General features: G+C 45.4%; 1 protein-coding gene across 2 annotated transcripts in view; it reads left to right on the plus strand.

The window, feature by feature from the left end:
• The window catches only part of METTL3 (methyltransferase 3, N6-adenosine-methyltransferase complex catalytic subunit), a 643525-nt gene that overhangs the window by 397062 nt on the left and 233495 nt on the right, over positions 1-12968 (plus strand). The window contains exon 7 of one of the 2 annotated variants that reach the window (XM_069633887.1): positions 567-605. The exons of the other annotated variant lie outside the window; for it this stretch is intronic. Coding sequence (XP_069489988.1) covers positions 567-605 — 39 coding nt within the window. The remainder of the gene's footprint in view (positions 1-566; positions 606-12968) is intronic. 2 annotated transcript variants of the gene reach the window in all.

Genomic DNA, 12968 nt, shown 5'->3' on the forward strand with positions numbered 1-12968 from the left:
TGATAATCGCCCCCGATCCTGACAACACAGTGGATGGACCCACACAGGGTTGCCTTATTACCTTATTCCTGACTTGACCCTAACATGTTTGTTACATGCTTATAGTTCTGCCAAAGCACCTTATTACAGAATTTTTGCGTCCTCCAATATTCAATACTGGTACCCAAAAGCGGCACACCTCAAACCTTACCAACTACACCACCTAATTCTTCGAGTAATGAAATTCTCACACCGTTTTAACAATGCACCTTGTTCTGACATTTGGCTCTCACTACCCATCTTGTGGATCTACACATGGCTCTGACGATTCTGAAACTACAGCATTTACTGCCATTCCTGGGTTTGAGAACCTCCCCAGTTCATCTTAGTCTTGCGGTCACCTGCTATGCCAATTCTAAATTCCACACTCTACTCTCCATGCTCTTTCTCTTGACTTATTTTTTGGGCACAGCCCAGATTTCCTTGGAGTTCAGAGATTGTGTGGGTAAGGGGAATGGGGTTGGTACACCTAGCATTATTTGCGGGACAGCAGCTCTAACCAACCTTTTCTGTTCATTGATTTCCAGAGCGATGGAGTTGGGAAGAGAGTGCCTGAAACTCTGGGGGTAAGTCCTGACAGATTTGTATGCCTCAACTCTCCACCAGGTTATGTAAGAAACGAGACGTGATATAAATGCTACGTGTAATTCACCTCACCAGTCACTCGCCCGCGACTCCCACCTTTTGTAAAGGTGCAGGGCCTGGAATCTGAATAGAATATACCTCTGATTTTCCTGTATGCATAGGAGTTTAAAAAGACTTGGAGGTTAGTACCTACCAGAAGCACACACCCCTTCCCTGTTGCTACCCATAACCTCTTGTAGCTTCAACTGCCTGAAGATCTCGGTGTACAGACTAATGTGACTACATAGCAAGGGAAGAGGTTAGGTTCTACTTTCTGGACTGCAGCAGGAGGGGTTATATGTTGGTAATGGTAAGTCACAGGGTGCGCATTGTCTTCTGTTGAGTTGCTAAATGTTATGGTCAGTCTCTGGTTTCACAGCCTTCGTTTTTTTGTGCATCTTTAGAGTACCTGTCAATTCTCTTTGATGCTCCATTACCCTAAGGTAAGATGTGTGTTTTAAATTTCTTTTAAATGAATAATAAAGGAAGCAGGGCAAGGAAAACATTTCAAAGTAACTGAATTGGTTTTACAGTTCACATGCAGCCCAGTCCTGAAGCATAGATTTATGGGCATACCCCCGAACCTATGAAGGCATATCTTCCAGACGGTAAATATAGCACCCTGCACGTTTTAGAGATCTCCTGTAAATTAATTGGAACACTCTTGTTGGAGTTGGATATCATTTATTTTGTTTTTCAAATTAGTTTTGATTTTTATGGTACCATGTAATAAGAATGAACAGTAGTTCCACAGCTTTATCGACGCATCAAATCGTTTAAATCCACCTAATATCTTTTCCTCAATTCCATAAGACCCAATCCCACCTCACATAAGCCCCCACCTCCACCTCTCCCGGGCATTGCAGTCCTCTACCCAGCTTCACCTTCGGTGCATTGTTTTCATGGTGCTTTCATATCCAGTGACGACATCAACTCGTTTAACATTTACCCCCAATCAATGTTCCCTCTATCTTCCCTTTTCTCCCCATGTTTGTGCAGAATTTCGGCTTCAGCCAATCCCCACCATTTAGATGTCTTTTATCAAATGCGATAACTCTGGGCCCCTTGGCCCATTTCCACATGATTCCTATCCGCCTCTTAGCCAGAATCAACATCAGCTGTACCATTTGTTTCTTAGTCCTATCTCTACCCCCCACGGATTTGCCCCCATAAACACATTTTAACACCATATGCCAAAATCCAGCTGAGTTCCCCCCTCACCCACTACATCTGGGACACTGATGAGATAACTGCCGCTTGATGGAATGGAGTCTAATTGGGGTCATATATACTCTGTACTGGAGGGCTGAGTGACCTCTGAACGGGCCCATGAGATTCAGAGCTCGCCCTCTGGCACCTTAAAACGAGATAGCTGCACCTTGAGGAGGATGGGGTGCAGGATTCTCTTACTCCAACACAAATCAATAAGGACAAGTCAATGGTTTGGCAAAGGGAAGTCTGTTTAATGACAAGTAAAAAAAACAGGGAAACAAATGGAAATCATCAGAGCTGCGATCGCCTGTCTCGCTTCAACTTCCAAATTCTTCATGCAAACAGCAACTTTTATAGCAAATTCTCGTCATCATTGATGTGTAAAACTCATAAGTTTGACATGAAATCTTCTTGGTCGGGAAAAGTAACTTAAGTATAGGTATTATATCTGTTAATGGTAACAGAGTGTGGGGATTGGATAATCTATGCCCATCCCTCTACATCTCTCGTGATAGACGTCACTAAAAGTACGACGTCTTATTGGTTCTACTTGCTATAGGACCCTAGATTATTTGGTCCATCGTGATTGGGTCGGTTACACGCCTAGACGTAAATCTCCACTTTAATTAGCAGCATGCAGAATGGACGCCCAGGTGCGGGATGGCACAAGATTCACCCTGCCTCCCTTCCATCAATCACTACCTTCAGGCCTATATGTCAATTAGTTGGCTGAGAGTGGCCTCGGACTGTAACTTCTTATCCGGAAAAGTTATGGCATCCTCTGGGTTTGGATGACATCAGATATGGGCACCTCTCCGCGCCAGGCTGGTCACGTGTCAGTTCACCATGGATCGGATTAAATTTCCTTCTATTTGTGTGTTAGATCCTTTTGTTCAGCCTCGCCACGTGCCTGGGCCTCCTTATCTCGACCTTCATGGGGCAGGCTTCCATGCTCTTACGTTTCGATTCTTCGGAGTTGCTGCTCTCCTCCCTTCCTTGGGTTGACCTCAATTTCCTAGCCATGAGCTGCTTCTTGCTGAGTTTCGATTCCGCTCTTCTGTCTGAGTTTGAGCTAACTTATGAATCCTGACCTTTCCATCCTCTATCATCCTAGGCTTACTTCTGCTTGTGTAAAATGGAGTCGCACTTGTATAGTGTGCTGCTTGAGGTAGATATGTAGTTGGCGCTTGCCGCTCTATCCTCCTACTAAACATTGCAAGCAGTATCGTTTCCTTAGCTTCTTGCATTCCAAGCCTATTTGCAGGCATTTAGCCACTTACATACTTCCATTCTGTTTAAATGGTTACGTTTCTACATAGTTCAGCATTTATTCTTCGTTTATGTGCATTACATCCTTATTCGCAAACATTTTGTCTTTATCACCTTTTGGTTGTCGTTTCTTTCTTCTGCGAGTCTGTCCGGACCATTGTGACGTCAGAATTTGCCTCCAATGAGAGCCCTTTGGGTCTCTTCCGGGACAGTTTGTAAGTAGTCTTCATTTCACGTCAGCTGCTGGTACGGTTGTCTCAATGGGTATCGTGCGGCCCATGGTTGTCTGGTTATTGGTGCTTCAATAGGTATACAAGTCCTGTTGGGCACTGGACATAGCCCTACTGTGGCTCTCTGTTGGTTTATTTGCTCCTTATACGTCACATATCTTGGTGAGTATGCTTCTGGCATCTCAAAAACGGGTGGCTGGAGTGCAGGCCATATTTAGGACCTCCTCTACACACACCCCTCTGGTCGGTTTATCGATCACTTCTTCCTCCTTTAGGTTACTCTTACTTAGATCTTCAGCATCCAATTCTTCGTCTTCTGGGTTTGTACATGATGGTTTAAACGTGTTTCTTTGGAGTCCATATTTTTATCACTCCTTTCAGGCTTCCTGCTTTTTTTACATGTTCGTCTTTGTTCCAGGTCATAAACTGACACTGACCATTTGGGCTACAATAGATCAATTTTCCTTCATAATGTCTACGTCTTCTGGGATACACAAATTTTGTTCCTTCTGGTGCAAATTTGCTGGCCTTCATGAAGTCTCTTAGTTCTTCATCTGTTAGGTCTCTCGGCTTACATCCTGGTTTGACGTTAATCATGATCTTCATCCCAATGGCTTTCTTTGCACTTTTCTGGCATTGTGTGACGATTATCTTGATAACGCAAAATCCTAGTAGTATTATAAATAGCAGGGCTCTCAGAAACTTGAATTTGTCTGCCATCCATTGTGGGACCCATGAAAATAGTGTTCCAAACCAGTTGTCATCATCAACTTCGTCAGTTTCATTGATCATCTGGTTCTGTAGGTTTGTCAGCATACTTATGGCATCTGTTAAGGTTCAGTTTTCTTCGTCATGCAAAGGTATAAATGTGCAACACGATTCTCCAATTTTTGTGCAAACACCTCCATCCATCGCTGTGATAATGTCAAGTACATATCTGTTCTGGAGGGTCATCAGTCGGATTGCTCTTAGTTCTTCCTTAATAGTATTGAATCCTTCCATCTGGTTATCTGCAACCATTTAGTATTTACTACAACTTGGATCCATGGCATGAGGATCGTTGTGAACACTGATGAGGTGAGGCTGAAGAGCCTGTCTTCATACGGGATTGCATGGAATGCCTCTTCCTATTTGGCAGAAAAGTAGTTTTCTCTCTTCATTCGGGATACCAGTTCTGCAGATCTGCTTTTCCTCAGGTGGGCATCTGCTTTTGGAAAGCTTTCAAGGTTCAGGTCACTCTTCGGGATCACTAGTGCAGGAACGTGGACATTCCGTATTGGACATATGCCTCCCCAATTTCTCGGCAGCCTTATGTAGGTTTTTGGATCCACATGCCCAGTAATGATCCATAATTACTGCGGTTCCGTGAGTCATACCTGGAGCGTCAAAGATACGTCCGCAGTTCTGATTCTCTCCCATCTTCCTTGTGCCATTGTTCCTGAAGCACAATTTTGTGCTTTCTAGTGGCACTATCTGCAATGGTCCCCCTCTATCTTCGATCCAGGTTAGTAACTTTACCAACTTTGGCCATAGAGATTTGCACAGTTTTTGTGAGTTTTCTACTGCTTTTTTGCAGGCTCCAAGGACCATCCATGCTCGGCATATCACTACTCCTTCTTCCCATCCGTTTGGTGAAAGCACTGTTCCCCAAATCTGCATTTGGCCTCTATTCTTCAAAATTTGGGCTTCTTCTGGAGTTTTTCCTTGGACGTTCAGTCTCGGGTTAATTTCCCATCTTGTTCCTGCACTTTTCACTTCTGGCTTTTCATACCTGATCATGTGATTCCTGGTATGAGCTCTGTTTCTTGTCTTTATGTCCTGGACATAATCATCTTCATCGGGATATGCTGTTTCAGTTGCCCATATCAGTGAGGCATCTTTCCCCATAAACTGTCCTCTGGTGTTGCACATTGCTACGTGTGCCAAACAGTGTGCTGTCGGGACATCAATTTCAACAGCCACGAAGATCTTGGATTTTCCCCTGCTGTATGTTAGGAGTGCGCACACGAAGCATTCTCCTTCTGAATTTTGTCTTCCAACTTCTTTTATGTGCTTGTACCAAATGTTCCCCAGATGCGCTGTGCTGTCCAGATAATCGTTCAATTCATTGTTATCTTCATGTGGGCTTCTCTTGATTCTTAATGACTTCCTGTAGTTAGCTAGAACTACATCTCTTACCGCATCTATGATTCTTCTGTGTTGCAGGGCTCTCGGGCATATCAATCCATGGTTCAGGCTTTTTCATCTGTGCCATTCGAGTCGCCACGATTCTGTCTGCTTCTTCCTGGACCTCATGCATTTTTTCTTTTCTGCGTGTAAGTGCCCATGTTACCCAGCCTGACACAGGTCTTGCATATAGCTGTGTATTAGGTCTGATGCTTGTCCCTTGGGTTGGAATTTGTGTGCGTTAGGCAGAATCCTGTGCAGTTCCCTTGGGGACCACTGCAAAAAGATTAAGACTACAGGAGTAAGCAGTAAACCCAATTGGTAGCAGTCTGCACCACCCAGATTTACGTGGTAGCTGTGGCTGAGCAGTCAGACTTCTCTCAAGAAGAGTAAGGCAGTATATAGAGTATGCACAATAGGGCTAAAAACACAGTGGAACAAGCAAACACTGACCAGAGCTTTGTACCAAAAGTATATAATTATTTAACAGACACTTTAGAAAACACACTAGCACAATAAGTCAATGAAGTTCAAAACACAATCAGAAAAGTGTTTACACCTCCCCTAGCAATTACTAGACAAGTCTAAGTTAAAACACCACTTTTTGTCAAAACAGAGGTGTGCGTGTAACCTAGATGGCACTCCAATAATTAGGTTAAAGGGGGGGGTAAAAGGCAGAGCATAAAAATAAAACAGTTCCCAACACTTTAAGTCCAAAGGAAGTCAGTGAAGACAGTATACACTGTAGAGACAAAGTTCATAGGCCAGGCCCACTTTAAATGGAGCAAAGCGAAATGTGCCCAGGATCACACAGTTTAAAATGCACTAAAAGTCTTTGCAGAGTGTTCAAAATAGGATGGGGTGATTCGAGAAGTAAAGTTAGGTCTGGAGCCAACCCAGTTGGAAAGCCAAGGACTTGAGGGTCACCTTTAGCAATCTGAAGAAAGGGAGGCCAGGTGGAACACAGTACCTTAAAGAGAGAGGAAGCTCCAGCGGCGACCGTTGTTCCTGGCAGTGGATGCAAGTCGTGGATTCGACCAGGGGAAGAGAAGATCTCTTCGAGGAGGAACCTTGTAGTTGTTGCACTGCCCAGGGAAGAGACCAGCCGTGGAGTTTGTCAGTAAAAGGTGCGTTCCTTTTATTCGCGGTCAATGTGATGAAGCTTGGCTATCCTATCGCCGGGTTGCTTGGCACAGGCGAGTCGACCAAGAGACCTCTTTGGAAGGCGAAGGGGCGAACTGGTTGATCCCACCAGCTCAGAGGGAGGAGACTCTTCCAGCAGAAGATCTCCTCTTGTCGTCGGGAAAGTGGTGAGGTTGTTGCAGCAGGGCTCCACCAGTCGTGTCGTCATTGCAGATGGCTCAGCTGATTCCCTCTTTGGATTTCTTAGGTCCTGTGCCGACTTCTGAAGTTCCAGTCCCAAAAGCCCTGCTTTTATGCAGAAAAACCCCCATTCAACAGCCTAGCTGTCACGCACACATGCCGGGTGGCTCACCACTGGGCCAATCAGAATAGAGTGCGACTTGAGTTGCTAAGGCAACGCAGTCCAGGGTGCCAATTCCCCTCCCCACGCATCCTGTGGAACCCAGACAGAGTGGCACCCTTTGGAGGGCTTCTGTGGAGAAGCCCGCCAAAAAGTGGAACAAAGGGCTCGGCCTTGGTCAGAGTTACAGAGACGGGCACGAACGCCATTTTAAAAAAGGGTTCTGGCAAAAAGACCAACCGTGGATTTAATATTAAATAAATAAACCGGCGGTATCTTTAACATTGCACCAAAAAGTGGTGCGTTTAAAATCAATGAGAAAATCACATATGAAATATTCCGCTGGAATATTTTGCGTGGTAACCACTGCCACCAGCCAGAAACTCGACAAGGGGGGGACTAGACAGAGCCCCCTTGAAAACAGACCCAGGGGCAATATAATAAACCCCTTCCACTACTTCCACAATATGATGGTTTGTACTGGTTCTGTTCACAATTTAGGACTAGTAAAGTCAATGGTGACTTTACATGCCCTGGGAGACAGTAGTCAGTCCCAGGGTATGGAGTCTATGTTTGGGGGTCACTATGACACCCCTGTGTTACTGCACTGAGGGTGCTGCGTAACACATACACAAAAAATAGATGATGCCCTATGGAGTAAAAACCCCATAGCCCATAAGCACACAAATAGTCAGAGACATAACTAAAATCATGCCTAAGAGTGGGAGTAAAAGAGTCTCACTCTTAGCCGGAGAAAAAAACAAACCCCAAAAATCCAGCAAAGCTGCTGGGGGACTCACTAGGTTTGGGAAATTAGCCTTATAAGAGAATTCTCACTAACAGTGTGTTTGTCGATGCAGTCTCTGCAGGTTTATTTTTTAGTGCCTAATGGAGTTTCTTCCTTCTAGCTATGAACGGGAATAAATGATCTATCAACATTTGTGTTCTTGCAGTGAATTCTCTCGTAGCCGCTTCTGTCTTCTCGAGGGTTTTTGTTATGTCTGCATTAGTCAGCTTTCCACTTACTTTCTTTCGGTCTCTCTCATTGTTTTCTGAGGCTGATTGTTCAGCAGGCAGTCTTGTGCTCTCTGCTGCCTTTGCTTGGGGTTCTGCAGCCATTGACACTTGCCCTAGTTCGTGTGCATTTGGTGTGTTTAGTGGTCCGTGCTATGTTTTCATTCGTTCAGATCTGACCCTGTCTCCAGCTTTTCTCTTCATTCGTTAACTCAGGTGTGTCTGTATCACTGCTAATTACATTCAATTTTAGTTCATTTACCATACCATCAAATTTTCTCGAGACTGGAATAACTATATAGGGTCTAGGCGCTTGTGTGGGGACTCATGCGTACATTATCAGGTGGGTGCACTGCAATTGGACCGCTTTGTGCACCAATAAAGATTGCAGTTCTGATGGTTAATGACAAAAAGACAATGATAATCACCATGAATATACATATGATTGTGTGGTAAGACAGGTGGCAGCATTTCCTTCCAGGGAAGCGGGGGTGCCCCCTCTGCTGGTGGGATGACCAGGTTACCGTCCTCGGCCTCCATTTCGATCATAGAAAAATATCAATGTTCTATTCTTTCCGCTCACTCCATTGTTGGTTCTCGAAAGTTAGTGTCTGGTGCTTCGCGAGTGTCCCCCCTCTTGTGGGTGACGATTGTCTCTGGATATGGGATACAGTTCCCTTACTAGACTATGGAAAAAGATTTGACTAACACCTTTGGCGAGTCACATTCATTGTGCATATTCAGAATAGGTGAGATCCCAGACCACCCCCTGAATTTGCTATAGTCCTGAGGACATGCTAGAACCTGTTCAATGCAAAGAAATAGAAACCTAGCACTCAATCAAAATCAAAGTAAAGTAATAAGATGAAATAAAACAGTGAAGTTCTCGTCTCTGCTCCCACGATCTGTCCCACGGCTGAAGGTTTCACTGGAATCTCCTCAGATACTCTCTTTGAAAGTTGGACAGCTCCACTTGGAGCATGATACCATGGAGGAGCGTTCCCATATGCGCAACATTAGCTGGATCTCTGATGAAGGCGATGACATCAACCTCGGCAGGTCTCCCCACCATTTCTGGAAAGTCAGTGACTAGGCGAAACCGGACATTGTGTGCCTATCGGCTGTCCCCGGGTGACGGGGGCATTTGTCCTGCTTGCTGGTTTCTGGATCACAGGCCTTTCCTTGACTGACCAGTCCCTGCACTTTCCTGCTGCGTGGAGTGCTACTAGGTAGTTCAGCTTGACCCACAGCTGGTTCAAATGTTCAGTGTTTGTTGGATCTCTGGTGAATGTAAGCGTGTCAGTGGTTCTTCCGACAATAGCTGGGCACTCTAGTATGATGCGGAAGAAGAGTGTATTGACGAGTTCATCTATAATTGCCTGTGGTGCAAGCATTTGTGTCCTTATCACTGTATTCAGGTAACCGAATGTAGGCTTCTGCAATGACAGTTAACAGTTGCCAGATTACTTTCTTGTTGGCAGGTTCTTGAATAAAGTCTGTGATACTGGTGACTCTCCCTACAAGTGACAGACATGTCTCCAGCACTAATTGAAAACAGGATAACACATCCCTTGTGATATTTCTGCTAGATTGACACCATTGATGCTGCAAGGCGATGTCCTGCTAAGTCCGAGTCATTAAACGTGTTGTGGCTTAGATGCGCAATGTCTTCTTCACCCTACAACTGAGATGCATAGAGTGTCCGTTATGACCTTATCCCCTTTTAGCTTATAGGAACTGTCCAGTTTAAGCCACAACTTGCAAACGGGTTCTTTGTCTTGGCTTTTCTGCTCATGCGTCCTTCTTACTCGTCATGGATCTCGTCTGCACGTGCCGAGGTTCTTCCCCATTGTCTGTAGTTTCTTCGCGGTGGGGTGCAGCTTGGGGGCTTTCTCCGATAAAGGGCTTAATGTCATTGAGAAAAATCCATGCTCTCCTGCCCTACAATTTGACTGCTGATGGAGTACAGTCTTCTACGATGAAAGGACCATTGAATCACGGCTCATCCCACCTTTTCTTCGTATGATTCTTGATGCGTCTCCAGGGAACACGAGTGGTATGCAAAGACCTTGTGCTGGGTCTGTTGCAGAGTCTTCTGTAATGCTTTGTGCTGTGCTGCACGCTTTTCGTCACCGCAGCAGCGGGTCTGAAATTACAGTAAGGCTGGATGTCATACAGTTCAAGTATTGTGACAATTCGGTTCCCAGTACCTCTTTGGTTGGCCGGGCATCACATCTAGCTGTATCTCGTGGGGTGAGAGAGGTATTCATTCTCCTTCCCGTGACTATCTTGTGCGGCGTAAGGTGATGGTCGTAGCCTGGTTGGTTCCAGAGAGCATGCAAAGCCAGTGGAAGGCAGTGCAATCATCCCCTCTTTAGAGTAAGCTTCAACTTGGCTATCCTTTCCTTTAACAGGCCGTTGAGCCTCTCACAAACACCATTACCTTCCGGATGATACGCCAACGAGAACTTGTGCTTTATACCAAGGAACAAGCTGATCTGTTCAAAGACTGAGCTAACAAAATGAGCCCCGTTGTCTGGCCTCATCACTTCACACACCCCCCATCTAGGAAACACTTCCCTCACCAGGAATTTGGGCGCACAGGTTGAGTCTGGGTGTTTACAGGGACCTACTTCTATCCATCTAGAGAATGGACACACCACTACAATTAAGTACCTGTACCCGTTAAATATCGACTACGTCGACATGATCCAAATGTGTAAGTGCTGAAAAGGGCCATTTGGTCGGGGGAGGACTCCTCTCACTACTTTTAATGTGGGCCCAGCGGTGAATTGCTGGCAGATTATGCAGTTCATCATAAAGAATGCAACATGCTCTGCTAAATTCGGTATGAACCAGTCTTCTGCGAGCGTTGCTGCTAGATTCTCTTTTGACATGTGTAAGGGGTAATGCAATTGTTCCAGTGCTATTTTTAATAGGGCTATAGGTATGACTGGTTTACCAGTGCTGTCTTTGTCTTGCTGCCATAATCCGTCCGAGGGGTTTAAAGAACACCCTCAACGTTTCCAAAGATGCTTTTCATCTTGTGGTGCCTCCCCTTGTACCTCCATCAGTTATGTCTGCTCCATGTTACTATAGGCTTCGGTGTGGTTCGTGCCACCATCATTCGTTCATGCGTGCACGCCACTTCTACTTCCATGATCGTCTCACTTTTGGATGCCATACGCTTGGCTTCCGTGTCTGCTTTGTGATTTCCGCACGACACAATCTGTCCCGTGAGTATGGGCGGCGCATTTCACGACTGCTATGCCCACTGGGAGCTGTAGTGCCTTAATCAGCCTGTCCAATAAGGCTGCTTGCTGCACTGGCGTGTCGTCCGCTCGGAGGTAGCCCCTCCTTTTCCAGCGCGCTAGGCCTGCGTGCACTGTCGATGTCACATAGGTGGAGTCCCTGTACACCATTACTTCCTGGTCTGCGTGATTCTCAATGGCGAGGATCAACGCCAATAACTCTGCAGCCTGTGCTGAGTAATGAGATGGTATTCGTGCAACGACGTCGACATTCCCCTGTTTGCTATGTGTTTGATCATGGCAAAGCCTGAATATCTTTGTCCGTCTTCTTGGTCGATTATTGAAGAACCATCAATGAAAACGATCTCTCCTCCTGCTAGGGCGTTTTCTTTTAACCTTGGGATTTCATCATAAAATTCTTCGTAGTTTGCACATTCATGTATCGGCTCGCCTTCAGTGACTGGCTCAGCTATGAATGTAGCTGGGTTCACTGTTTTACATCGAACTATTTTGATCGATGGGTTAGATATAATCACCTCAGAGGCAGAAGCTCTTTGAGCTGTCAGCGTACCCTTTGGTTTCTCTAAGATGGCAAACAATGAGTGCTCGACGCATAACGTCATGGAACATCCCATTACAATGGTCGTCGCTTTCTCTATGGCGAACGCTGCGGCAGCTAAGCTTTGTTCGCATGGGAATGGGCCTCTCATTACTGGGTCCAGATTCCCACTGTAATATGCCAGGGGCTTGTACCCCAACAAGGTTTTTTGAGCAAGCACTGCCGTCATAACGTCATTCGTGTGCAAGAACAGGTAGAATTCCTCTGCATTATTAGGAATTCCGAGGACTAGAGCCGTGCAAATTGCTCTTGAGTTCTGTAAACCCCTTTTCCATTGCCTCGGTCCACTCAATCTTTTCCTTTGTCATCTGGGCCTTCTTCAGGGCCTGGAGCAAGGGGTTGGTATATGAGCTGTAATCGAAGACCCATGCTCTAACATGATGGCACATTCCCAAAAACGCTCTGCATTTGCTTTACCGTGAGTGGCTTTGCTGTGTTCATGATAGCTTCAGCCCTTTCTAGGGTTACCTTTTTCCCCTCATGCAAAATTAACTGGCCTATGTACAGCACCTCCTGTTGACAATATTGCAGTTTTTCCTTGTCAACCTTATAGCCTTTCTCAGCCAGTATAGTCAGTAGCTGAACTGAATCGTGCCTGCATTGTTCGTCTGTTGTGCTGCAGACTAGAATGTCATCTACATACTGCAAGGCAACACTTTCTACTGCAATATTGCTCAGGTCCATCTGGAGGACTCTGTTAAAGATGGACGGGGACTCGCAGTACCCCTGTGGCAACCTTGTGCTTTTCAGACGCATTTGTCTGAATGTGAACGACATCCGATCTTGTGAATCACGGTGCAACAGGATTGAGAAAAAGGTATTTTTCAAGTCTATCACCGTGAAATATTTTGCCTCGACGATTTTATGTAATATACCCGTCGAAGGATTAGGGACTAGAGGGAACTCGGCTTCAACAATATCGTTTAACGCTCTTAAATCTTGGATTAAACGGCAAGACCCTTTGATTTCTTGACAGGATAAATCACCGTATTACATGGTGACTCTGACGTCACTAAGATGCCCTGGTCCATCATGGTGGAAATTGTCTTCACAATCCCTTC

Source organism: Ambystoma mexicanum, chromosome 13 (assembly GCF_040938575.1).
Source record: "Ambystoma mexicanum isolate Mex_15411 chromosome 13, UKY_AmexF1_1, whole genome shotgun sequence".
NCBI classification, from domain to species: domain Eukaryota; kingdom Metazoa; phylum Chordata; class Amphibia; order Caudata; family Ambystomatidae; genus Ambystoma; species Ambystoma mexicanum.